At 40.0% G+C, this 26698-nt stretch overlaps 1 protein-coding gene across 1 annotated transcript in view; it reads left to right on the top strand.

The window, feature by feature from the left end:
* LOC307166552 (alpha-2-macroglobulin-like) overlaps positions 1-22750 on the top strand; it is a 69111-nt gene extending 46361 nt beyond the window's left edge. Inside the window, exons 4-34 of the mRNA XM_079884989.1 lie at positions 290-342; positions 502-522; positions 712-877; positions 996-1080; positions 6056-6167; positions 6277-6397; positions 6516-6625; positions 6718-6888; positions 6970-7203; positions 7311-7520; positions 7603-7752; positions 8879-9004; positions 9170-9269; positions 9571-9697; positions 9939-10164; positions 10235-10361; positions 12529-12650; positions 12740-12791; positions 17455-17538; positions 17625-17801; positions 17947-18022; positions 18214-18370; positions 20265-20339; positions 20419-20581; positions 20681-20874; positions 20958-21170; positions 21286-21404; positions 21705-21786; positions 21869-21952; positions 22050-22155; positions 22268-22750. Of these exons, the coding sequence (XP_079741115.1) occupies positions 290-342; positions 502-522; positions 712-877; positions 996-1080; positions 6056-6167; positions 6277-6397; positions 6516-6625; positions 6718-6888; positions 6970-7203; positions 7311-7520; positions 7603-7752; positions 8879-9004; positions 9170-9269; positions 9571-9697; positions 9939-10164; positions 10235-10361; positions 12529-12650; positions 12740-12791; positions 17455-17538; positions 17625-17801; positions 17947-18022; positions 18214-18370; positions 20265-20339; positions 20419-20581; positions 20681-20874; positions 20958-21170; positions 21286-21404; positions 21705-21786; positions 21869-21952; positions 22050-22155; positions 22268-22308 (3884 nt within the window). The 3' untranslated portion in view covers positions 22309-22750. The remainder of the gene's footprint in view (positions 1-289; positions 343-501; positions 523-711; positions 878-995; positions 1081-6055; positions 6168-6276; positions 6398-6515; positions 6626-6717; positions 6889-6969; positions 7204-7310; positions 7521-7602; positions 7753-8878; positions 9005-9169; positions 9270-9570; positions 9698-9938; positions 10165-10234; positions 10362-12528; positions 12651-12739; positions 12792-17454; positions 17539-17624; positions 17802-17946; positions 18023-18213; positions 18371-20264; positions 20340-20418; positions 20582-20680; positions 20875-20957; positions 21171-21285; positions 21405-21704; positions 21787-21868; positions 21953-22049; positions 22156-22267) is intronic.
* Positions 22751-26698: the final 3948 nt, after the last annotated feature.

Here is a 26698-nt window from a genome sequence, read left to right as displayed (position 1 = left end):
AGCCTACTTGATTCTAACTGGTCAGCTGGTGCAAACTGGTCAGACATTTTTGTAAAATGACAGTTAAAACAGGCTGTGGCAGTCGAATTTGGCTCAAAGACATGTTAACACAGCAGCAGAATACAGTTGTCAGCCCTTTCACTGTATTTTATCCTTAATACGGTTACGTTAACACGAGGTCTGGTTATTTACACGAGTGAAATACTGACTGTAAGCATTGTCCCTATACATAAGAGCTGAAGACATAAAAAAGCAGGTTTTTTTTTTAACACGCATTTCTATTTTACAGTGCACTTCAGAGTTGTTACCATGGATACAAGCTTTGCCCCCCTTGATCAGCAGGTCCGATGTGTTTATCTTGCATCTTTATTGCCATTGTTTTCTCTTGCATTGTTGAATACATTTTTAATAAATGAACACATTTTTGGATTTTATTCTTTAAAGGCACACTATGCACTTTCCATTTTTGTCATTCTTTAATTGCTATTTGCTCTTTTACAGTATAGTACAGTGATTATTGAGGTAAGAACACAAAACCCTCTGTGCAGTCATAACTAGCACACCTTTTAAATCTTATTAACACTATAGAAATTCTGTTATATTTGCAATTTTTGTATTTTCAGTAGGCTAATTATACATTTTTCCATTGATAGTCAGGATATGTGTAGCTGACTGTGACTAAATATCTGCACTGTCTCTGGTATTAAACAGGACAGTCAACGTAACCGGATTGGTCAATGGACAAATGTTTCTTCAACAAGATGGATTTTGCAGCTTTCTTATGAATTAAACCCAGAGGCCCGTCAAGGCATGTACAAACTGAAGGCTTTTATTGGTGACAGGATGATCTCACATGTTTTTGAGGTGAAGAAATATGGTAAGTCATAAAAACAAACTATTTGCATTGTTGCATGGAAAGAGTTTCAATAATATGTTTGTATATTAATATCTAATTTGATGACTAATAACTATAATTTCTGCCTTCTAAATTCTAGTTTTGCCTAAGTTTGAAGTTACTGTAAAAAGCCCAAATGAATTATGTGTTGAAGAAGTGGAACTGATAATTGAGGTTTGCGGAAAGTGAGTGGTATATATTTTGCCTGCATTAAGCGAGTTCTTCCATTCTTGGCACAATTAAGTTACTTTCATTTAATTGTTAATTGTATTCTTTTTTTTTAAACTTTGGGTCAGTTACTTACTGTAATCCCCATCCTAATATACAGTCATGTGAAAAAGAAAGTACACCCTTTTAATTCTATGGTTATACGTATCAGAACATAATACAATTTCGTGGTCTTTAGCAGGTCTTAAAACATCAGCCTCATATGAACATCAACACATGACATATTAATATTGTTATTATGTTATCATATTAATATGACATATTGTTTCGTTATTTATTTTACAAAAATAAAGCCAAAATGGAGAAGCCATGTGTGACAAACTAAGTACACCTTATGATTCAATTACTTGTAGAACCATCTTTAGCATATAACTTGAAGTAAACATTTTCTATTTTAGTCGAGTCCCAAAATAGATAAATAGCCCTGGATAAGATGCAGTAGGCATTTTTGAGGAAAAGTACTTCAAGTGTTGTTTCTATATGATTTTTAGGTGCTGAATCCATTTCTGCCATATAGCAAGTTGTAAACATCACTGTTTTGGCATAAACAATAAAAACAAAATGGCTGCCAAAATTAAACTGCAAAAATTTATTGCAGTTTAAACATTAAACATTAGAACTAAACTATGCATTTTCAGAATATTTAAACATGTAAACAATGAAAAAACAACATTAACATGAAAGGGACAGTTTTTAATGGCTGCTGGAATTATGCCAAGGTACACTGGTAAGCATATATCAGTGGAAATATGACCCCAGGGGGCTGCATATTGAGAATCACTGGGGTGTCTAGCCGCAGGTGGAATATTTCAAACCCAGGGGTGGCAAGGTGGCTTGCCGAGGGAAAGACACATGCTCAGAGAGGCTTACAGTGGAATACACATGTGGGGGTCGCCCAGAGGCCGTGTTAGGTGTCGCCCAGCCTGCAGCTCTACAGATGTGTCTGTTAGCGAGGCGCCATGCTGTTAGCGAGGCGCCAGGCGCCATGAGAGAGCCTTTCCCTTCAGCTTCCCACCATAACAGACAAAGAGCTGGTCTGAGGTCCTGAAACACTGCGTTCTGTCTACGTAAGCACAGAGGGCGCGTACTGGACAGAGCAGTGCCAAGGCTGGGTCTGCCTCCTCCAAGGGCAGCGCTTGCAGGTTCACCACCTGGTCTCGAAAGGGTGTGGTGGGAACCTTGGGCACATATCCAGGCCGGGGTCTCAGGATCACGTGAGAGTTAGCCGGTCCAAATTCCAGGCACGCTTCGTCAACCGAAAATGCCTGCAGGTCCCCTACCGTCTTGATGGAGGCCAATGCAACCAGGAGCACTGTCTTCATTGACAGGAACTAAAGCTCCACTGATTGCAGAGGCTCAAAGGGAGCACACTGCAGAGCAGTTAAACCACTGAGAGGTCCCAAGAGGGTATGAGAGGAGGGCGAGGAGGATTCAGTCTCCTCACTCCTCTCAGGAACCTGATGATCAGGTCGTGCTTTCCAATGGACTTACCTTCAACTGCGTTGTGATGTGCGGCAATGGCGGCAACATACACTTTCAGGGTGGAGGGAGACAGAGTTCGCTCCAACCCTTCTTGCAGGAAGGAAAGCACAACACTTTCGGGCTTGACTTATGCAAAGGGCCTTTCGTGGGTTCTTGAAGTTTAGAAGAACACCAGTTGACGAAGAGGTTCCACTTCAACGCATAGGCATGTCTCGTGGACGATGCTCTAGCAGAAGTGATGGTAGCCGCCACCGCTGGTGGTAGGGTATTCAAACCTGCCTCGTCCCATCCAGGAACCACACTTGGAGGTTTCAAAGATCGGGACGAGGGTGCCATAGGGTGCCCCGTCCCTGAGAAAGCAGGTTCTTTCTCAGAGGAATTGGCCAGGGAGGTGCTGTCGCGAGGAGTACTAGTTCTGGGAACCAGGTGCGGTTGTGCCAATACGGGGCAACCAAAATTACCTGCTCCTCGTCCTCCCTGATCTTGCGCAAGGTCTGCGCAAGAAGGCTCACTGGGGGAAACGCATACTTGCAGAGGCCCCGTGGCCAGCTGTGCGCCAGTGCATCCGTGCCGAGCGTGCCCTCGGTCAGAGAATAAAACAGGTCGCAATGGGACGAGTCGTGGGAGGCAAACAGATCTACCTGTGCGTCCCCGAACTGATCCCAAATCAGCTGAACCGACTGGGGATGGAGTCTCCATTCTCCAGTGAGAGGCCGAAACCGAGACAGATCGGCTGCACGGTTCAGGTCTCCCGGGATATATATGGCTCGAAGTGACCTCAGATGCTTCTGACTCCATATGAGGAGGTGGCGGGCAAGTTGCGACATACGGCGGGAGCACAGACCACCTTGTCGGTTGATGTACTCTACTGTCGTGGTATTGTCTGATCGGACTAATACGTGCTGACCCCTGAGCAACGCACGGAAGTGGTGCAGGGCGAGACGTACAGCCTGCAACTCGAGGCAATTGACATGCCAAAGGCGCTGGGGTCTTGTCCAGGAGCCCGCGGCAGCATGTCCATTGCACATGGCGCCCCAGCCCGTTGTGGAGACATCTGTTGATACAACAACATGCCAGGAAACTCGTTCTATGGGCACTCCAGCCCATAGAAAACTGAGGTTCATCCACGGGGTGAAGGTCTGACGGCAGGTCGAAGTCACTGGGACTCGGAGCGTGCCGTGTTGCCATGCCCACCTCGGGACTTGATCGCGAAGCCAAAGCTGAAGCGGTCTCATATGAAGCAAACCGAGCGGCGTTACTGCGGCTGCGGATGCCATATGCACCAGGAGCCTCTGAAATAGTTTCAGTGGAACCGCACTCTTGCCCTCGAACTGACGAAGGCAAGTCAGCAGTGACTGCGCGTGCTCGCTCGTAAGCTGCGCGCACATGACGACCGAGTCGATTTCCATACCGAGAAAAGAGATCCTCTGCACGGGGCAGAGTTTGCTCTTCTCCCAGTCGACCCGAAGGCCCAGACAAGCTAGGTGCCGGAGCACTAGGTCCCTGTGTTCGCAAACCTTGAGCTAGGATCAGCCAGTCGTCGAGAGGAACAAGGGCTGCCTCGACAACCTTCGTGAAGACGCAAGGAGACAGGGCTAGCCCGAAAGGGAGAACTGCGTACTGGTATGCCTGCCCCTCGAATTACAATTATATATATATATATATATATATATATATATATATATATATATATATATATATATATACTGGTATGCCTCATTTGCATATGTAAACATGACATTTCAGAAAACTTGTAATACAAAAAATGTCTGTCTCTATGTAAGTGAAAAACTGGAAAGGTTTTATGGTGATATCTATAACTAAAAAATTTTACCCTATCCACCTGTAGTGTTTCGGCTGTGAATAATGCACCTATTGTTTCGATAACAATTACAAGAAAATGGGACCCTTATTTCAATGTTATACGGTGGATCCTTATTCAGGAGACATTGAACTTTCTAAAGATGTGGTATAACAACTTTTCCTCAAAAATGCCTACAGGGTTACACAATCTTCAAGATTCGGACCTGACTATTTGACTTCATCAGTCTCTCACATCGTTGTGGAGGAATTTTGGCCTTCTATTCTTTACAACGTTCCTTCAGTTCATTGAGGTTTGTTGGCATTTGTTCATGCACAGCTCTCTTAAGGTCCACCCACAGCATTTCAGTCGGGTTGAGGTCTGGACTTTGACTGGGCCACTTTTTCAGCCATTCAGTTGTACATTTGCTGGGTGTGCTTGAGATCATTGTCCTGTTGCATGACCCAATTTCAGGCAAGCTTTAGCTGTCGTTCAGATGGCCTCACATTTAACTCTAGAATACTTTGGTATACAGAGGAGTTCATGGTCAACTCAAAGACTGAAAGGCGCCCAGGTCCTGTGGCTGCAAAATGCCCAAATCATCACCCCTCCACCAGTGTTTGACCGTTGTGTTTTGGTATTGGTGTTTGTGCTGATATGCTGTGTTTGGTTTTAGCCAAACGTCTTGTCTGTCCAAACGACATTGTTCCAGAACTCTTGTGGTTTGTTCCCATGCAATTTTGCAAACCTAAGCCATGCTGCCAGTTTTGTAAAAAAAATTTAGAGAGAAGAGGCTTTCTCATGGAAACCCTTACAACATGTCATCCTCCACCTGAAGCCAATTTCGGTACTTGGTTTTCAAGGCAGTCAATTTTGAAAACCCGGCCTCACACAGACAGCTTAAGGTGAATGGAAGAAGTAATTAAACTGAGGATATTCAGTCATCACACTCGACCAAAACGAAGGCAGAGAGCAAGAGCTTTGTCTGAAACATACAAAGTGTAGGCATCTCTCCCTTGCATCTATCTGTTTTAACAAATTCAACCTTTCCAAAATGTCTACAACTTAATGTATGACAACTGCACTAACCACAGGAGGTCAACTAGGTGCTGTGCAAGGTCGGACTTCGCATCAACAAGAAACATATTCACTTCTGAATGCAATTTGTAGAGGCGATGTAAAAGAGGTTCTGGACAGCCAGTGTTTTTTTATTTTTTTTATTCATGTACATTCTACTTGAAAATCAATCAAATACAGTCCCTGCTTGATGCCCTGTCTGTTTTTGTTTGTTTTGTTTTTAGTTTTTGTACAATTTGCGCCCCACACTTTGCGGTTGAGGGACATGGGGGCCCATCAGGACTGCCTATAGGGTCTGGGATCTTGTGCTAGGCCCCTGCACATGATTTCTCCATTTTTGCCTAGTTTTTGTTAAATAAACATGACACGGTGTAATGTCATGTGCTGTTGTTCATCTGAGGTTGTATTTACCTAATTTAAAGACCTGCTAAGGACCAGATGATTTTTTGGTATTATGTCCTGATACACAAAACAATATAATTCAAAAGGGTGTACTTTCTTTTTCACATGACTGTATTAGTTGCTTAACTCAACCCTGGGCTGTAGATCAGTTGCTTGTACCTTTTTCACAGATACACTTATGGACAGCCTGTACCTGGTAAATCATGGGTGAAAGTGTGCCGTAATAATTTGTCCTACCAGAGCCTTTACACCACTCCAGTGTGTTTAGAGGAAACCATTGAGGTTTGTTAGCTGAAACACAGTACAAGTAATGGCATCTTTACTTTCCTCCATTTATCCAGTTAAACCACTTTTTAGTTAAAATGCCATGTTTGTGTTCATTCATAATTAGATAAAAAAGACAGGCTGTGCCATCCATACCTTAGAAACATCAGTCTTTTTCAACGCCACACTAAATGATAGGCTGGAGAATTCTCTTCGTGTTGAGGCAATGGTTACAGAAGAAGGAACAGGTGAGCTGCTGGATTTGGTCAGATCCTGTTACCTACATTTCTTGAATTACTCATTTTTTATGTTTGGCTTTTTTATTATTTTAATGAATATTTATTTTGGTGTTTTTACTGTTTACAGAGATCACCATGACAAAATCTGAATCTGTAACTCTCATTTATGAAATTGGTAAAGCCACATTTCCTGAGCTGCCCAAAACATATGAACATGGATCAATTATAAAAGGAAAAGTAAGTCTAAAATCAGTTTGTCTAAGTTTAACACCATTGATATGTACATAGTTATTCATTCATTTATTCCTTCAAAATCTTATTTTCAACAGATCAAACTCTCAAATTTCAAAGGTGCTCCAATTCAAAACAAAGAGGTTTATCTTATGGAGGGTTACCTCTGGTCCCCCAAACTGCTCCTAAATCTCACTACAGACAGCGATGGACTGGCCAGCTTCTCTTTTAATACATCCAGTCATTCTAAAAGTGATATTAATCTGTTTGTAAGATAATTTGTGTTCACTTAGTTTTTTGTTCCCTGAAGAGTTCAGTTGCATGAGTTATTTCTGATTCTTTGTTATCAGGCAAGTGTCTCTCAAGAGCCCCGTTATTATAGCGACAGCAGGCCTTACATCTCTGTGGGTATACAACCAGTCCAGCTCTTCCAGCCTGCCACTCCATACACCCCAACACTAAGTGAATTGATTATAGAGAATACTGAGCAACCATTAAAGTGTGACTCTGAGTTTACAGCCACCATCAAGTATTATTTTATTGGAGAGACTGTTGAAGACTTCAAAACGGACATTGTCTATATGGTGAGAATATGTGCAGTATTTATATTATTACAGAGATGTTTTTGTTTAACAGTATTATTTGGCTGCACTAGTCAGTTTGTTATTAGAGTGTCTTCTGTCTGTTTCAGGTCTTGTCCAGAGGAGTGATCGTTCATCATGGATATGAGAAGATTGAAGTGAAGTCTTCTAATGGAGCAAGTGGCACAATGTCGTTCAAACTGTCTGTTGGTTCAGATCTGGCTCCTGTACTGCAGATTCTGGCATACTGTGTTCTGCCCAGTGAAAATGTTGTTGCGAGTAGCAAAAATTTCAACATTGAAAAGTGTTTCAAAAACAAGGTATGCACTGTAGCTTTAGAAAAGAGCCTCTTTACTGTATTACTGTATTACTAAATTAAATCCTATTCACTGTATTTCACAGGTGTCTCTGCAGTTTTCTCCTGCTAAAGCGGTTCCTGGTGAGAAAAACACTCTCCAGCTCTCAGCTCAGCCTGGTTCACTGTGTGGCCTCAGTGCTGTAGATCAGAGCGTCCTGATCCTGAAGTCAGGAAAACGTCTGGATGCTGACAAGGTGTAGATGCTTTAAGATTCAGTACTGATTAACTGCGTCTTCATAGTGGGAATCTACAGTGTGAATCGTCTCGTGTGCTGTTCCCTGAAAAGCGGGAATGAGACGCTGCGCTGCTTTTCAGCGCTTTTGGGAATACACTTTGTGTGTGACCAGCTGCAAAATATGTGTTTAAACACGCCAACGAAATTGGCCTTGAACTTGGCAGCCTCTGATGGTGATGTCATTGGAATGCGCTCTTGTCAGAGGCTATAAATAAATGTGAAACAGGTGCGTTTTCAGGTTTCTTTGTCTGAAGAGACGTCCTGACACATCCTCAGTGCGGCAAAAAAGCGCAGCATTTCGTTTCCGCTTTTTCAGGGAATAGAGTTACAGTCAAGTAATGTGAGATGTTCCCTTTCAAAAGTTACTCTCAATCTTGCACTGCTTTTCAGTGTTTAGTGGACCAGCATATGTACTTGCTACAAGGGGGCGCCCCAAGGCGAGCATGAAGCAGCTTAACCGAAACCTTTCGTAATGCTCGCACTAGCCTTGTTCCAACCCACAGGCAGCATGCTCTTTTCCAAAACAGACAAAACAGAACTGAGGTGTGTCGTTCATTCAGGCAAGGGCCGTGAACACTGAGACACACACTGTCTGCTTTGACTCATAATTTCTCTTTTCTTCTTTCGCTTCACATACAGAGAGAATTTCTGCACACTGCCAGTTGAAAACTAACTATTAACAAGAGTGACAGACAAAGAGGTGAAGCACACAGAGACAAACGCAGCATGGTCTCGAAGACAAAGAAACCTGAAAACGCACCCGTTTCACATTTATTTATAGCCTCTGACAAGAGCGCATTCCAATGACGTCAGAGTCTGCCAAGTTCAAGGCCAATTTCATTAGCGTGTATACACACATATTTCGCAGCTGGTCACACAGAGTGTATTCCCAAAAGCACTGCAGCATTGATAGTAGCTTTTGAAAGGGAACTAGTGATAACAGACATTAGATATTACTGCTATGATCCATCAGTGTTTAAGCTGACATCCCAGTCTCAGGAGATTTACATTAATCTTCTCTGTTGGAAAATATATGAATTATTTGGATATCATACTGATAATGTGTGAACGTGGTCCCGTCACAGGTCTTCAACTTGCTGCCAGTGCAGTCGGGGTCAGATTATCCTTATGCTGTTGAAGATGAGCGGGAGTGTCTGCATGTGAGACCCCGTCGAGCTGTGCCGACAGACAACGTCTATGAATCCTTAAAGGTAACAGGTGGATTATATGTGTGGCAGTGCACTAGATAATGATTGGCAGAGTATATACTGCACATGCATAAGTAAATCCATAAAAATCCCTCTTGATTATACTGAGAATAAAAATAATTTGTGTTTTCATGACTTTTATTGTGGTTCATCATTATCATTTGACAGAGAGTGGGATTGAAGATGGCAACAAATTTGGTTGTGCGAGTCCCTCAGTGTCTGTCATACAGAGGCTTGATGTATCACCAACACCGATACCATGATATAGGTACATGTACTGTTATCACAATCCAAGCTGTAATGTTTTAATATGTAGGTGCTTGTTATTAAATACATTTAAAAAAATAAAATGTTCAATTTGTGAAACTTGACAAATTACACACAAATTACAATTCAAACAATTGATGTAGTAGTGATGCGTTGTTGTTTTTTTAACAACAGTAAAATAAATCTCTAACGTGTATGAAAATGATGATCTGACTGCCTTCACTTCTTACTGCATATAGACTTATTTTGACGTGCTTTTCACATACATATCACTTAACTACAAAATATCACTTCTTTTCCAGAGATGGATTATGCTCCAATGGTGATGTCTTCTTCAAGACTGGGTGATAGTTTAGACAGACATTCTCCAGCAGTGACGATTCGGACCGTCTTTCCAGAAACGTGGATCTGGGAACTTGCTGAAGTGGGGTATGTGAAGCGTAATCAATATTTAACGTGTATCACATTTAACATCATATTTATCTTAGTTACTCCTCTTTAAAACATCATCTCCCCCTCACACCCACAAGACCTGCAAGAAAATACCTTGCTTGCTTTGCAGATTCTGAATTCAGTTATTTTATCATCTGTGTGCTGAATATTGTTATTTAATACAGGAAAAGTGGCAGAGTCAGAATCAAATATGCCTATTGTTGTAATTCCTCCGCAGGGACTCTGGATCAGCTCAGGTTCCTGTCACGGTTCCTGACACCATCACCTCTTGGGAGACGGAGGTCTTCTGTCTGTCCTCTGAAGGTCTGGGTCTCGCTCCTCCTGCTCAGCTGACAGTTTTCCAGCCCTTCTTTCTGGAGCTCTCTCTGCCTTACTCCATCATCCGTGGGGAGATCTTTGAGCTGAAGGCCACGGTCTTCAGCTATCTGTCCAAGTGCATCATGGTGAGATTTCAGACTCAGTCTAATCAAATCATATCAAATATGCCTCTAATCATGTGTGGTTGATTGACAGGTTAAAGTGACTCCAGCTCCGTCCTCAGACTACACTCTCAAAGCCTCCTCTGATGATCAGTATTCATCCTGTCTATGTGCTAATGGAAGAAAAACCTTTAAATGGATCCTCACTCCTTCTGTTCTTGGTGAGTTTTCCAAGCTGAATCATTCAGAGGAATTTTATTGCTAAGTGGCTGCTTTTCCTAAGCTCAGGAGACTTGTGATTCTCATTTTAGTATCAACAGCATTTCACCTTAGGAGAAATTAAAATGGGCACAAATGAGAATTATTTGAAAGACAAAGAGTCAAAACTGAGAATGTGGTGGAAGAAACATTGAACATCTATTTATTGTCTTGCTGCAATCTCTTACAAGACTCCAGTATAGGAATATTTTTATTGTTCAAAGGTTTCTTTTTTTTTCTTTTTTTTTATCTCAGGAGACTTAATTGTGATTCTCAAATATCTCTCATTTTAGTATCAACAGTGACTCAAATGTTTCTCCTAAAATTCCTTAGGAGAAATAAAAGTAGGCACAACTGAGACATGAGAAAGTTCTGAGAGAAAGGAGTTCAAAATAAGAATGGGCTGTGGGAAACATGGGAGATCTCTTTATTGTCTTACGTGGGGGCGCTTTTTATGACTGTAACGAAAGTTAGTTGTAACAAAAGTTAGTTGTTGTGGGAAGGAGGAGGCGGGAACTGGCGAATATTTATAGACTTTAATCATGTAAAATAAACAAACAACAAAGCGAAAGTAAAAGCGGCGGCCCCTTATGGATGACTGCCGCCACATATAAACAAAACCTATCATAAATAGTCCAGGCCTGGTCCTCCCTCGTCCTTCACTGTCGTCGCTCCTCCTTTTATGCTTCCGTAGCTCCTCCGTGAGAGATACGAGACTGGTCTCATCAATCACGCCACCGGCCTCGCACCTATCTCCCACTGCTCTCAGCCTCGCCCTGCTTGCCACAATGACATTGGAGTTTTTCACCTTTAATGGACAGAACAGTAGTAGGAGAGACATTAAAGGTGCTCTAAGCGATGTCACACGTTTTTTAGGCCAAAACATTTTTTGTCACATACAGCAAACATCTACTCACCATCCGCTAGCTACCTGTCCCCTGAACACACTGTAAAAAAACGCGGTCTCTGTAGACACCCCAGGCTCCACAAACGGCAAGAAAAACAAACTGGGCTAACCTGCACCACGAAACATAACAAACTGTTCCAGCCAATAACTGACAAGAAGGATTTGGGGGTGGGGTTTGGGGGGTTAGTGCGCGGATGAGGAGGAGGGAGGGTCTAGTCATAAATGAGGTAACATTACCATAAAAATGGAGACTTTTGCTCGAGTTGCTTGAGTTTGCTTTGCTGGGTCCAAAAGTCAGTTTTTTTTTCAGTATGCATTAAGACCTGAGGGAAGTGTTGTAAACTTTTTCAGCAAAACCAGGAGACGTTTGGGATACGTTCAAGAAGTTATATTCTTTATTGAGGACGTTGCTGCATTTCTTCCAAACAGTCTGAAGTACATAATTGTTTATGGTGTCTTATAGGCTTTTTAGGAGGAGGGACTTTTGAAGGTGGAGACAAATTCAAACAAAGCATCTAAATGAGTATACAGGTTTAGGTATCACACCCTAGACTGAGGGTCTGGCCAATCCTAATTCAATCAGCATAACAGTCTATTGCATTGCAAATTGCATAGACGAATCATTCATCTGCTAATCCCATCAGTCTGAGTGAAACTGGGACTCCAAGAGCCATTGAAGACAATAAGGAGAAAACAGGAAAGGCAACTTTGCTGAGCAGAATCATTATCTTACCCTTAAACACTAAATACAATATTCTTTACCGTGATGTTATGTAAGGAAGCATATTTGAAATAGATTCTTAAATTTGGAATCCTTCAGAAGGATGAGGGTTTTAGAAGAGACCTCAACATCACACACTGTCCTCATATTTTTCTCCTTAGCTAGAAGTCTAGAAGAGTCTAGAAGACATCTCAACAACTTTACAAATCAAATCTCATTATGAACTCAAACATTTCTACCATATAATATGTATTAATAATCAAATTGGACAAAGAATGAGTCGTAAGCCTTTAATGTGCCTTTCAGCAAAGAAAGCTCCAGGGTTACTGTTCCTGTAGTGAGACTTGTGGACTGTAAGTCAGTTGTGGAGGTCTCTTCTAAACTTTAAAAAAGAGAAATGTGAGCTTCTCTAGCTGAGAAAATCTGTTTTTTTTTTTTTTTCTGGGATGGTTTCTCTGTGTTTGTGTCTGTTGTATCTTCACGTACATGTCTTGTGTTGTAGGAGTCTTGAATATTACAGTCAGTGCAGAGGCAGACGCGTCCCCGGCTGTGTGTGACAATGAGATTGTGAGCGTCCCAGAGAGAGGACGTATTGACACGGTCACACGAAGTCTGCTTGTACAGGTCAGCGCACGTCAAACTTCCACTAGACGTCAATTACCCTTTATCATAATGCTGCTTATGTCAGTATGATGTATGATTTTATGCTGCAGGCGGAAGGAACTGAAAAGACAGACACTCAAAGCTGGTTATTGTGTCCAAATGGTAAGTCTGCAAATATTTATACATTTTGGTGTACAAGCCCTGATAATGGTGGGTCCCGTTTGCTTTTGTTCATTTTTTTGGGGACCAAGCAATGAAGCTTTTTCAACTGACAAAAAGATGCTCAAAGAATTTTGACTCATTAATTTGTCATACAGACTGTAAAGATTAAATGGCTATATCTTCTAAACAAAATCTCCAACTTCATGAAAATTAGTACACATTGCATAGAGGACATTTGAGGACCAATAGATGGAGCTAAAATATACAGTAACCAAAATATTCTAATATGTCTCCGACATTTTAATTGAGAAAGCAGAAAAAAATTGTCAGCCTTTCATGACAAATGTAGTTCCCTTTCGAGAGAACTCAACGCCGCATCAGCTGATGCAATGGGGACGCAGGACCTAGTGTCTGAGGCACGTGTAACAACAGCCAATTATGGCCGATGCAGTGCTGACATCGCAAGGTTCTCCACAGTGTATAAAACGTTTTTTTTCTCATGATTCTGACGAAATAGAAAGCACGGAGTCAGTAGAGACAGATATTTGTAAAAGATCTGTTTCCCGCACCATGCCGCAAAATTCGAAATACTATGAGCTAGTGGAGCTTATGACTCGTGCTACAGCCAGACTGTGCTTGGAATGGTCCGGCCCATTCCCTTGAACAATCTATGGCCGCTCTGGTGACAACAGAGGCATCTGTGGCTTCATTTGTAACATAACAGTCCTCCTAGATGCCCGTGTCTCACCCACTGGTCTGTTCGGCGCAGCCGTTGAGACGGTAGTGAACAGGTTTTGAGAGGCGAGGGCAATTGACCCTTCGCAGGGAGCTTGATTGACAGGTGATCTGACCAATCATACTTCGCCATCCGCCATTTTGTCCGACAAAGCAGTGAGGAGAGTTAGTAGATTAACATGGGAGGATTTGAACTTGAAAAACGGAGTGTACTAACGTCTTTCCGTGGTTAAAACAACATTCCTTCTTATGTTTGTTCATGTTTATTTGATGCTATAAATTAACTAGAAGGAAGAGATGATCGGTTCACGAGCAGCTTTAACTGATGCTCTACAGCGATCTGTCAGACACATTTAAGAGCCACAAAGCAGTATGTATCATTTAAATTAAAAAAATGACCAAATTTGAAAGGTGAGACTTTGTTTAATATGTTTAATATCAAAAGTAACCGAAAAGTAACCTGGTCTGTCCTGTCTGTCAGCGTGTTGTCAGTCTCCTCTCTGCTCCGCGATGTATTTTTCACTGCGTGAGAACATGGTGTGGCGTGAGAGCAGCGTAGCTTGTCGGACATAGCGACAGTCACTATGGGGGGGCGGGTCTTTGCGAAGGGTCAATTGGAAAAATCATTCCTCGACGGGGGCAGACTCCTCCTATCGGACCAACCAAGCAACTGCAAATTGTTCATGTAGGCCTAGGTGTCAGGCATGATGCACACTTTTTAAATGGTTGACATTAAAATAAATATGAGCTCATGCGGTACTGAAAAAATAGCAATATTTACACATGATTTGACAGTTTATTTGATTAAAAATCTAAAAGGTGTGCATCATGCCTGGCACCTACATGAACATTTTACAGTTGGTTTTATTACTGTAAGTCATTCTCTTCAGATGCTATTGAAGTTAGAAACGCGTGTACCAATGTCGTATGTAACTTTAGAGACGTCCCTAAATGTGTGAATATTGAATATCCAGTGTCAAGCCAACTTTATGCCAGTATTTCACTAGGAATCGCTTAGCGTGAAACTTTGTGCGTTACATTCATATTCTGAGTCCACTTGCCTGTTCCTTTATCTAGGATAGCCTACATCCCCAATAAGGTGAGAGTTTGGTCTTTTATATCACTGTATTAGTCCATTAAGCGTTAAAGGGCACCTATTATGCCCCTTTTCACAAGATGTAAAATAAGTCTCTGATGTCCCCAGAGTGTGTATGTGAAGTTTAGCTCAAAATACCCCACAGATAATATTTTACAGCATGTTTAAATTGTCATTTTTTGGGGGCTGAGAAAAACGCACCGTTTTAGTGTGTCTCCTTTAAAAGTTAATGAGATGCGGTTCCACGCACAGGGGGCGGAGCCAGAACCAGCTCGCACTCAGAGCCAGGACAATCTCATCTCACAGAAAGATGATAATATCAAAACAGAAACTCACAGTAAGGGTGTTCGAGTCGGACAATAATGCCCACAGAGCTAGAGAATATATGCTGAATAGAGATAGAACAGGTATGTTTATTTTAATTACGTTTATAACTTATATTATCATGGAACATAACGTTACACAGCGAAGTACACAAAACACTTGTTACAACTAACAGTAAACAAATATATACACACCTTTTCAGTGGGTGCTTAATAAACTGGTAAACTTTATATCTGTAAAACGGCTGGATGAGCTGTCATAAAGTGCGCGCTCTCACTTTCATTTCTGCCGTGATCAGTAACGTTAGTCCTGTCGCTCCGGAGACTGTAAGCTGGATCACGAGAGCAGTTGTACTGAGCAATCCTCGAGTAACAACGAGAGTAAATGAAGACTGCTATGCTTATTCTAACATCAAAAAAACAAAACACCTCAATCGCTTTAGGAGACATTCTACAGCTGCTCCAGCGTCGAAACAATGGCGGACTGTGTCCAGCTCACTCAGGGCGGGTCTATGCTCAAACTGCAGTGCCAATCAACAGTCGTGGGCGGGGCTTGTGCAATTCTACGTCACATTGCATTGATTCTGAGAACAGCTCGTTCTTAGCCTGGGAAAACCCAGACTACTTCCGGCGAATTTTAATTCTCTCTCCAGGATAGTCTGGAGAAGAGCCCATTCAAACTCATTTCTGTGCCGCCGAAATCGCGGCACCAATCAGAAACGTTTGGGGAGGGATTTACATGATGACGACAGCGCAGTGATGCTGAAGGAGTTCTCACGCAGTGAAAAATACATTGCAGAGCAGAGAGGAGACTGACAACACGCTGGCAGACAGGACAGAGCAGGCTACTTTTCGGTTACGTTTGATATTAAACATATTAAACAAAGTCTCAGCTTTCAAATTTGGTAATTTTTTAAAAGAAATTTAAACAATAAATACCGTTTTGTTGCTCTTTAATGTGCCGTGACAGATCGCTGTAGAGCATCAGAAGCTGTTCTTGTGAACCGATCATCTCTTCCTTCTAGTTAATTTATAGCCTCAAATAAACATGAACAAACATAAGAAGGAATGTTGTTTTAACCACGGAAAGGCGTCAGTACACTCCGTTTTTCAAGTTCAAATCCTCCTATGTTAATCTACTCTCCTGACTGCTTTGTCGGACAAAATGGCGGATGGCGAAGTATGATTGGTCAGATCACCTGTCAATCAAGCTCCCTGCGAAGGGTCGGAATTTGAGCTACGTCGGTTGGTGACGCCCCTTTGGAAATGATTTGTCTACATAGCTTCTCCAGACCCTACACTCAGTTTCAACTGAGAAGGGTCTGGTTTTAACCAGGCTAGCTCGTTCTGAGACAGTGCTTATGATTTATGGGGATTTAAAAAAAACACTGGGTGGATTTTTAGCATTATAGGATGGTTTTGTACACACACTGCCAACACACATTAATGTTCAAACACCATGTAAAAGTGAATTTTGCATAATAGGTGCCCTTTAAGTGTCCTGACCGCAGGTGAATTCTGGAGAATGACGTATTCCGCGATATATGTCTCTCGGTTATTAAGTTCTTAGCTTTATATGTCTACTACCTCAGATTTAACGTTTTATCTGTACATCAGTGTCGGGGAATAACATTATAATCTCGTTCACGGTAGAGAAAACTGCTTACATGTGCAAAACTCCCTGTGAAGACTTAAATGTAAACAGCTTTTGTGTCTCTATCAGCTTTTCCATAAGTCACTGTGATAGGGAGGAGCGCTATTGTGCATCCACGTCTTAAACTGTTATCAGTGTCCATTATTAATGAGACTTTCGCACACTAAGGTTCTAGATTATTTTTAGTCTCTAAGCAGGCACTGGTCAGCATGGCGTAGTTGGTATTGTCGTTGCCATTGCGTCAGCTGATGAAGCATTGAGTTCTTTCTCAAGGAAACGTTATTACGCATGCAACCATGGTTCTCTGAGAGAGGAACCAGACGCCACGTTGCATTGCCATGCTTTGGTTGTGCCTGTGCAGTCTTCCTTCAGACATTTGAAGCTGATGATGTGTTTTCAGGTTTCCTTTTTATACGCTGGAAAGCAGCTTGCAACATCACTGCATCTGCCGGCCATGATTGGCTAGTTGGTACACATGCCTCAATTATATTGGGACTTCACAGATGGTTTTAGAATCTTTCATGAGTTTGTTTGTTCATTAATCTTTAAGCTAATAAGGTTAAGCGTATTTGGCATGCTGACCGCAGTGGAGGGGTTCGAGGAAGCAACTTCAACTCGAGCTTAGATATACCCCCCTGTGATCAGTATGGCAACAAGATGCCTAATTATGTTGGAGGAGTTGGGGAGGTGGAGGGATGCCGCCAGAGTCAGGTAAGCGGCTGCTTATATGCTCCAGCAGTTAATTAAAAGATTAGATGGGTTCACTCCTCCCGAAATTACCTTTAGGAACTTCGCTAAATTTATAGAGTTACTTTGCTGATCACTGATATGTGTTTCTGTCTGTCTGGTTTTTAGGTGACAGTCTCTTAGAGGAAGTGGCTCTGACTCTCCCTAAAGATGTGATAGAGGGATCAGCCAGATCCTCTGTTTCAGTCATTGGTAACATTTACAAATACAAGCATATATGAGGAGATTGGGTTTGGACTTATAAAATGTAGTGAGTTTCATGTGTGTATGGTTTATAGGAGACATATTGGGTCGTGCTCTGAAGAACCTTGATGGATTATTACGGATGCCGTACGGCTGTGGAGAGCAAAACATGGCTGTTCTTTCTCCCAATATTTACATTCTGCAGTATCTGGAGAACACAGAGCAGCTCACCTCAGCCATCCGAGAGAGAGCCACAGGCTTCCTGAAGAGCGGTGAGAGACATAAATCATGTCAAGAAAATAAAAAATTATGCATTTTTCAACACACCTGAAAGTCATTCAGTAAAGTTGAATAATCAGACACATTGAATCAACCCAAACAAACTGTTGAAGTGTTAACCATTATCACACTAAACAGGATACCAGAGACAAATGAACTACAAACATTTTGATGGATCATACAGCACATTTGGTTATGGTGATGGGAATACATGGTAAATATATTTTCACTATCACTTTTGTTAAACAGAAATATCAAGGTAATCTGCAATAAACCCAAGAGTATGGTACAAAAAAAAAAACACATTTAAAAATGTGTCTCTCGGTTCAAATAATTTGTTTTGAAATTGATGATGGATGAAACACCTGATGACATTTTATTTAATTGTATCTTCCACACCACCAGGTTGACTGCCTTTGTCCTGAGGTCTTTTGGCAGAGCACAGAAATACATATTTATTGATCCAGAAATTATTCAGGGTGCAAAGAATTGGTTAATAAGTAGACGGGATTCAGACGGCTGTTTTATCCAACAGGGAAGCTTGTTCAACAACAGAATGAAGGTCTGTCAACTTCTGTCTATCTATATCTCTCTATCTCTCTTTCTATCTAGAACACAATAGCAGCCACCTAGAAATGGTCTAGTAACTACAAAACCTGGAATCTTAGACCTGTAAAAGTTTAAGCTTTAAAAAAAAAACATTTTAGGCCTGGTTTCACAGACATGGTTTAGATTAAGCCAGGATCAGGCCTTAGTTAAATTAGGATATTTAAGTACCTTTCTAAAACATGCCTTAAAAAAACATTTACTGGTGTGCATCTTGAGACAAAACAATGGCAGTGTAATATTTTATTCAAGTCCCCCTGTAGTCAATCATTTGATCTCTTAAAACTCACCCTTGATCACCAAAATTACATATTTAACCCTCTACCGCATGGTGTTGCCATATGGCAACATACTCTTTGTATTCACTTCCTTGCCATTGTCTCTTTAAGAAAACATTCTCGTGTTTTTGTTGGAATGAGAAGACCTTAGTTTAGCCAATGATGTGCTTTGGTTAAGTCACATGACATGCAGTTTTTTTCTGTGGCGCGATTTTTAACAGACTGCGGCCTCTTGTCGGTAGTTGCTGAAGAAAAAAAAAAAAACGTCAGTAACAAACCAGCCCATATCACATACACAAAAAAATCGGAAACATCACCTCAGGTAAGTTAGTTTTTGGTAAATTGACCAAATGTTTGTGTTGCCAAGCGGCAACAATGTGCAATAGTGGAATGACATTATTGCAATAGTTTAGCTAGCTACACTTAACAAAGTTATAAATGCAATACTTATGTTTTTGCCCCCATTTTTCATGAGCTGAACTCAAAGTTCTAAGGCTTTTTCTATGTACACAAAAGGCCTATTTCTCTCAAATATTGTTCACAAATCTGTCTAAATCTGTGTTAGTGAGCACTTCTCCTTTGCCAAGATAATCCATCCACCTCTCACAGGTATGGCATATCAAGATGCTGAAGGCAGCATGATTATTTCACAGGTGTACCTTAGGTTGGCCACAATAAAAGGCCACTCTAAAATGTGCAGTTTTACTGTATTGAGGGGGGGTCCGGGGGGACCCAAAAACCAGTCAGTATTTGGTGTGACCTCCATTTTCCTCACGCATTGCAACACATCTCCTTCGCATAGAGTTGATCAGGTTGTTGATTGTGGCCTGTGGAATGTTGGTCCACTCAAATTTAAATGGCAATTTTTTTCTAAACATTTCCACTATTGTATGTTGTTGCCGTAGGGCAACATATCATAAAGTACCTTAAAACAATATTTTTTCCAATTTTTTTTTTATTTATTTTTTTACAGTACTTCAAGTTAAGCCATTCTAAGAAAAGAAAGAGTAAAATATTTTTTTCTATAGGTCGCATCATAATGCGTGTGGTAGAGGGTTAAATGTGTTTTCCTTGAAAAAACATTTGTCATGCCTTAAAACAGCTTGAATGTAACTACACCCTTGCCTCATTTAGTATACGTGGTTCTATGAATATGCAAATGAACCCCACCCCCAGTCAATCACGCCAGCTCAGAGATCCACTCGTTGACATCAGAAACACCAGCAATTTCAAACCTCGTTTTTGAGACTGTCTGGTTCACTGCAGTTTTAAGGAGAAAATGCTCAGCATTGGTGTTGTCTTAAAGCATTTAAAAACCCCACACAGACATATAAACAACATTAAAAGCTTGTTTTTCAGCACAGGGGGACTTTAAGATATGTCAACGCAAGTTGTTTTCAGTGAAGACAGCTCAAACTTGCATTTTAGTCTGGGACTAGCTTAAAGCTTGTCTGTGAAACTGGCCATTAGACTTTCTCAAGCCAACATCAAAGTTTGTCTAGATTAACTTTCCTTTAGTAGCCTAGTTTGAGTGTGTTGCTTTATTTATCCTTCATTTCTCATATATTCCAGGGTGGAGTGAATGATAATGTGACCATGACTGCCTACATTACTGCATCATTGCTTGAACTGGAAACTCCAGTCACTGTAAGTTCATCTTCAGGAAACACAGTATAAACTCATAGAAAAATGACACTCACAGTGTCTGTTTCTGTTTTTGTCACAGGATCCTGTCGTCAGTAAAGGATTGTCATGCTTGAGATCCGTCATTGAGGATGTCAAAAACATTTACACCACTGCTCTGCTCACCTACACTTTCAGTCTGGCTAATGACACGGACACTCGACAGCAGCTTTTCAAGAAACTGTTGGATGTTGCTATTTCAGATGGTAAGAGGTTTGTTTCTGATGATTTCTGTTGTCTTTTATGACTGTACTATTGTTTTTTGTCATGCTCATTGAGTTACGCGTGTGTCTTTTGTCCTCAAGGGTCTCATCTCCACTGGTCTCAGTCTGCATCTGCTGAGGACTCTGATTCTCTGGCAGTGGAGATCAGCTCATATGTGCTGCTAGCTGTTCTCTCTGCAGATTCAGTCACTACAGCTGATCTGGGCTATGCTAACAGGATTGTCAGCTGGCTTGTGAAGCAGCAGAATGCCTATGGAGGATTCTCCTCCACACAGGTTACTCAAACTACTCCAATCAAACACATTATTAGCGGTGTGAATGAGTAAAAGTGACATGACTGAATACATTTATTTCCCAGGACACAGTGGTGGCTCTTCAGGCTCTGTCTTTGTACGCCACCAAAGTGTTCAGCTCTGACGGCTCCAGCACAGTGACTGTACAGTCAGCAGGAGACACTCACCACTTTGATGTCAATCAGGACAACAAGTTACTGTACCAGGAGAAGCAGCTGCAGACCGTCCCAGCCAAATACAGCATTGAAGTGAAGGGCTCAACCTGTGTGTCTGTGCAGGTCTGTAGTGCGTTCAGCTTCATTTACTCACTCTCTCTCTTTCTCTCTTGGCATTGTGGTTATTCTGCTGTGAAATGGTTTATTAATTTATTTTTGTTTGTGTTGACTCTCTCAGATAGCTCAGTTCTACAACATTCCCACTCCTACTGAAGCTAAAACATTGAGCATTGATGCTAAAATTGAGGGAGATTGCAAAACATTGGGACAAAATTCCATTTTGGACTTCACAGTCAAGTAAGAATTTTTATTGAAATAAAAAGATTATAACGTAAGATCAACTAACAAATAAGGCTTTACTGAATATTTGTAACATCTTAATAAACACAAAAGCAATATAAACTGAAAAGGTATATCTCAGTAGTTTAAATTGCAACACTAAACACTTACTTGAGAAACAAGAAAAGATTTTTATTATTGACACATTATGAGTGATTTGAGTGATAATCTCTGCATGTCTTGTAAATTACTGGCTTTTGTTCTCGCTTATTTATTAATTTTTGAGGCATTTAAGAACAAAACCTTGCTCTTTTCCAGATACGATGGTCTACAGGAAAGGACTAACATGGTCATTGTGGATATTAAACTCTTATCTGGATTCACAGCTGATACATCAATGGTGTGTTTGAGTGATTCATCACAGAATGTGTAAAGTTTCTAGAGTTCACTATTTAGAAATTAACCAGCACTTTTCCCCACAGCTTGGAAGTTCTTCCGGATCATACGTACCACTTGTGGAACGGGTCGATTCTAAAGATGATCATGTCATTGTGTATTTGAAGGAGGTGAGAAAACAGCAACATTCATATTATTTTAATTAGGTCGATCCATAAACCTTTTATCCATAATGTCCATGACTAATGTGTTTGTTTCCTCCTGCAGATCCCACAAAATATTCCAATGAATTACCAGATACAAATTAAACAGATTCTTCCAGTGAAGAATCTCAAGCCAGCTGTGGTCAAAGTGTACGATTACTACCAAACAAGTAAGATTTAATAAGCCAGCGTTGAATGTTTTGATCATGTGATGCACATTGTTTATTCAGATTTACAGGTTTCCATTGTTGTATGAATGTGAACATCTTTCTTTTCCTTCAGGTGATCAGTCAGAGGCCGAGTACTCCTTTCACTGTGAATGAAGCTGCTGAAGTGCATCACCTCATAGTTCAGCTCGGATAAAGATGTTTGAACACTCTAATGCTTAATATTATAATGTTTATTCTTTATCATGTGCAAAATTATTTCCTATATCATCCCAAATTAGAACAACAACCCAACCCGTCTCTTGAGAACATGACTATACAATTCACAATTCATATGATTAATAAAAGTGATGAAAACAAGTTATAGTGAGCTGATTGAATTGTTGAATGTGTAGTAGCTACATGCTATGGCAACATTTTAGAATCAGACAAGATGTTTTGATTATATCTTGGGATTGTTTTTTATCTGGTCTCAGCTCTGCTTCAGTTATCTTGTCTTGTAAGAGGGTTATTTATGACCATTAAAGGTCCTCATGCTGTAGAATATTTATTTTGTCCTGCATTAAAGGTGAACTAAGTAACTTTTTTACCTTAACTGAACAGCTTCGGAGTCATTGGAATGGTTACATTACTTATTTCGGGTTGAATGGTGGTTGTTTCGCACCCCCCTGGTGCCCGTGAGCGGAAAATTCGCACTTGCAACTTTGAGCCGGCGGGCCGCCGGCCGCCGCGTCAGGAAGTCTCGCGTGATATCAGGTCTCGCGATGTAAACAATTGCTTTACGGCCAAAAGAAATCTGCTAAAATTCTGTCATTATTGCGCTCCCTCTCGCTGTTTGAACCCGAATGAAGAAGACTTTTTAAAGAATGTCCCATCTGCTTTGATGTCGTTGATCTACTAGCCTCTGGTGTCCGAGAATCGCCTACGAGTTTTTACAACAGTGTTGTCAAATATCTATTCCGAAGCTGTGGGGGGAGCTCTAGAGAGAAACCTGCGAGCAAAAAGCGAGAATACAGCGAAGAAATCCCGAAGTTACTGAGCCCCGCTTTAACTGAACAACATCATCAAACAACTAAATTATGAAATATGAACAAATAACAAATCACCTTCCCTAAAGTCATTGAGAGGTCAGAAACTTCACTCATCCCATCACAGAAAGGGTAATCAGGAAAAGACAGACTATTATTCTTAAAAAACAGAAGAACTCACAATAACACATAGGAAGTTTGCCAATCCGCCGATCTGCATAGCATATCCATACAATGTTACACTCTAAAAACTGCTGGGTTGTGTTAACCCAATGTTGGGTCAAATATGGTCTCACCCAACGTTGGGTTAAAAAATGCAATTTAAATGCATTTTGGACAAAATCAAAAATGGACAAAAATGCAATTTAAAAATGGACAAATTGCATTGGTTACATTAAAAATGTAAACCAACGGCTGGGTTTGTCCATTTTTAAATTGAATTTTTAACCCAACCTTGGGTGAGACCATATTTGACCCAAAATTGGGTTAACACAACCCAGCAGTTTTTAGAGTGTACTAACATTATAAGTGATCCCAGGCAGAAAAACAAACATGGTAAAATCTTAATCATGGTGTGCAATCTAAAGTAAAAGTATCATTTAATTTAGCTCATTTAATAGATTTACTTGACATTTTAATGATAAAGTCTTTTCAGACACAATATTAGAAGGGATCAAGGGATTTGCAAATCTAAACAAACATTTACAGTAATCTGACTGAGTGGGTGTAGGTGATTCTTGACCCTTGATTTCAGTATTGATTGTTTTCAGGAAACAGGTCAGTGGCCTGGTTTATTTTTCTGTGTATGAGCATATTTATTCAGATGATATGATATGTATATCTTACTATTTTCTACAGTACAACAGATCTACTTTAACTGCAAATTGCATTAATATAAAAATAATATATATTTTCCTAATATAATGAAAATATTTTTTTATATGCATTAACTCTTGTTGTTAAACGTTAATGGAGCTAAAAAATGCTGGGTTGTGTTAACCCAATGTTGGGTCAAATATGGACTAACCCAACGTTGGGTTAAAAATTCTATTTAAAAATGGACAAACCCAGACGTTGGTTTACATTTTTAATGTAACCAATGCAATTTGTCCATTTTTAAATTGCATTTTTGTCCATTTTTGATTTTGTCCAAAATGCAATTTGACCATTTTTAAATTGCATTTTTTAACCCAACGTTGGGTTAGTCCATATTTGACCCAAAATTGGGTTAACACAACCCAGCAGTTTTTAGAGTGAGTAGGTAGGAAAAAAGGCTGTGTATTAGTAATTATATAATTTCATCTATATTTTGCTACATGCCTGAATACTATTTTTAGTATTTGTCTCAAATGTATTTTTAAGGCTTAAATAGTGCTAATTTAGCAAAAGTTTTCAAGCATTGCCTTGTTGAATAATTTATCAGATGATCAATAGAAATGTTTTGAAGGACCTCCTTTAGCATGAGAGTCCTTTAAAAGAGACGGTCCAGTTCATCTCATGACCTGTATGTTCGCTCGTCATGAAGAAAACTTTTACTGAAGATAGTTTGCAGTTTCATCAGCAGAAGTCAGCTTCAAGACTCACAAAGAGTTTGTAGGCCGCCCCGTTTACAGTTACAAAGATCACAGCAGTTATATCCTACACCAAGGTCTAAGCTACGTCCTTGCTTCAGGTTAAATCATTCTCATTGGCTAAGAAATAGATAAACATAGTAATTTTCCACAGATAGACTGAAGCATATCCATCGTTTATGCAGCTGACACTCGGACCCTGAAGTTAGGCACGTCGTGACCTTCCAGGTCGCAGATTTGGGTTGCTGGGCGCCAGCATGTCCAGAACAACAACTCAGTCAATCTCCAATAATGAACAGATGTCAGTGTTGATAATTTTCTCAGATTATGGAAAAAAAAAACTAAAAGAAACTAAATCTCTGGTTACACAGAGATTTGTCTCTCAAGGGTAGAACTTTACTTTCCAAAGCATCTTTCACGTCTTGCTTACTCTGCCACATCTCTTTATGTTGATGCTCAGACTTCCAAGATAGTTTACCAATGTTTATTTAATTTCTTAAGGAAAAATAAGAAACACTAGAAAATCTGTAGTTATGAATTTTTATGAACATAGGCTACTTATATAGAATAGACTTAATTTTATCCACTTCTCTACTCCCATCTCTTTGTGGAACTTTATACAAAATTAAACTTTTTCTAAATTAGGGAGTCTAATTTTTTATCTGACAAATCCTGACAAATTCCTTCCAAATTATCTTACTTTTACAAACAACGTCTCTTAATGTGGTCTTTAATTTACAAGCATAACTTTTCTCCGCACAGTTATATAATTTGGCAAAACAGAGGTTTGCTGTACAAAAAATAAATCAATTCACTTTGATAATTGGGTTTAAAATAATATTATTTTAGTGAGTCAGTTATTTAATGACCAAGGAATTCCTTTAAAATATGAAGAATTTTTGTCACATTATAAAATCCCAATTACAGCAAAGGAATATGCAAATTTTTTTTAGCTATCCCTTCTGGGGTTGTTATTTTTATGAAGGGATTTAATAACAAGCTCACTCAGATTGTGCCACATCTCAATGTATGATACATATGTTGGTAAATTATCTCTTACCACCAAATCAAACAACAGGAGTATTCGTGCTCTGTTCCAGAAAGATGTTGTCTCTTGTCCTAATGCGATCTTTTATTGGAACAGACATAGGTGAAATTAACTGCTTGAGTGTGTGCTTTGCCACAAAAATGATTTTTGTATACAATAGGATCAAAGAAGTGTCTTATAAAATGGTACATCGTTGCTACACTCTAAAAACTGCTGGGTTGTGTTAACCCAATGTTGGGTCAAATATGGTCTCACCCAACGTTGGGTTAAAAAATGCAATTTAAATGCATTTTGGACAAAATCAAAAATGGACAAAAATGCAATTTAAAAATGGACAAATTGCATTGGTTACATTAAAAATGTAAACCAACGGCTGGGTTTGTCCATTTTTAAATTGAATTTTTAACCCAACGTTGGGTGAGACCATATTTGACCCAAAATTGGGTTAACACAACCCAGCAGTTTTTAGAGTGTATCCCACAAAACTTTTTTTTTTTTTTTTTTAAACAAAGGTTTATTTCTGATGACTTTGAAGATTTATCTAATTTATTTAGGTGTTGTGAGTATACTAAGAATTAAAAAAAAACAAAACACATTTTTAAAAAATGTGTGGTATAATTCCTGAAATCTCATTGAAATATGAAAATGTTATTCTGGGTTATTTACATTGTGAAAGAGAACAGTCAGATGTTTTTTTATTTACCCAATCTCATTTTGTTTCTCAGCAAATATCTTGTACACAAGAGTAAATATTGAAAGTGTAAGCCTTTCTTTAACCTTTTTCTGGAAGAGCTAAAACAGTATACAGTGGAGAAAATAATTATTTGATCCCCTGATGATTTTGTAAGTTTGCCCACTTACAGAGAAATGAAGGGTCTATAATTTTTTATGGTAGGTTT

Source organism: Squalius cephalus, assembly GCF_949319135.1.
Source record: "Squalius cephalus genome assembly, chromosome: 11".
Lineage (NCBI taxonomy): Eukaryota > Metazoa > Chordata > Actinopteri > Cypriniformes > Leuciscidae > Squalius > Squalius cephalus.
The sequence above is the reverse complement of the archived record's forward strand: the minus strand, read 5'-3'. Positions and strand labels throughout refer to the sequence as shown.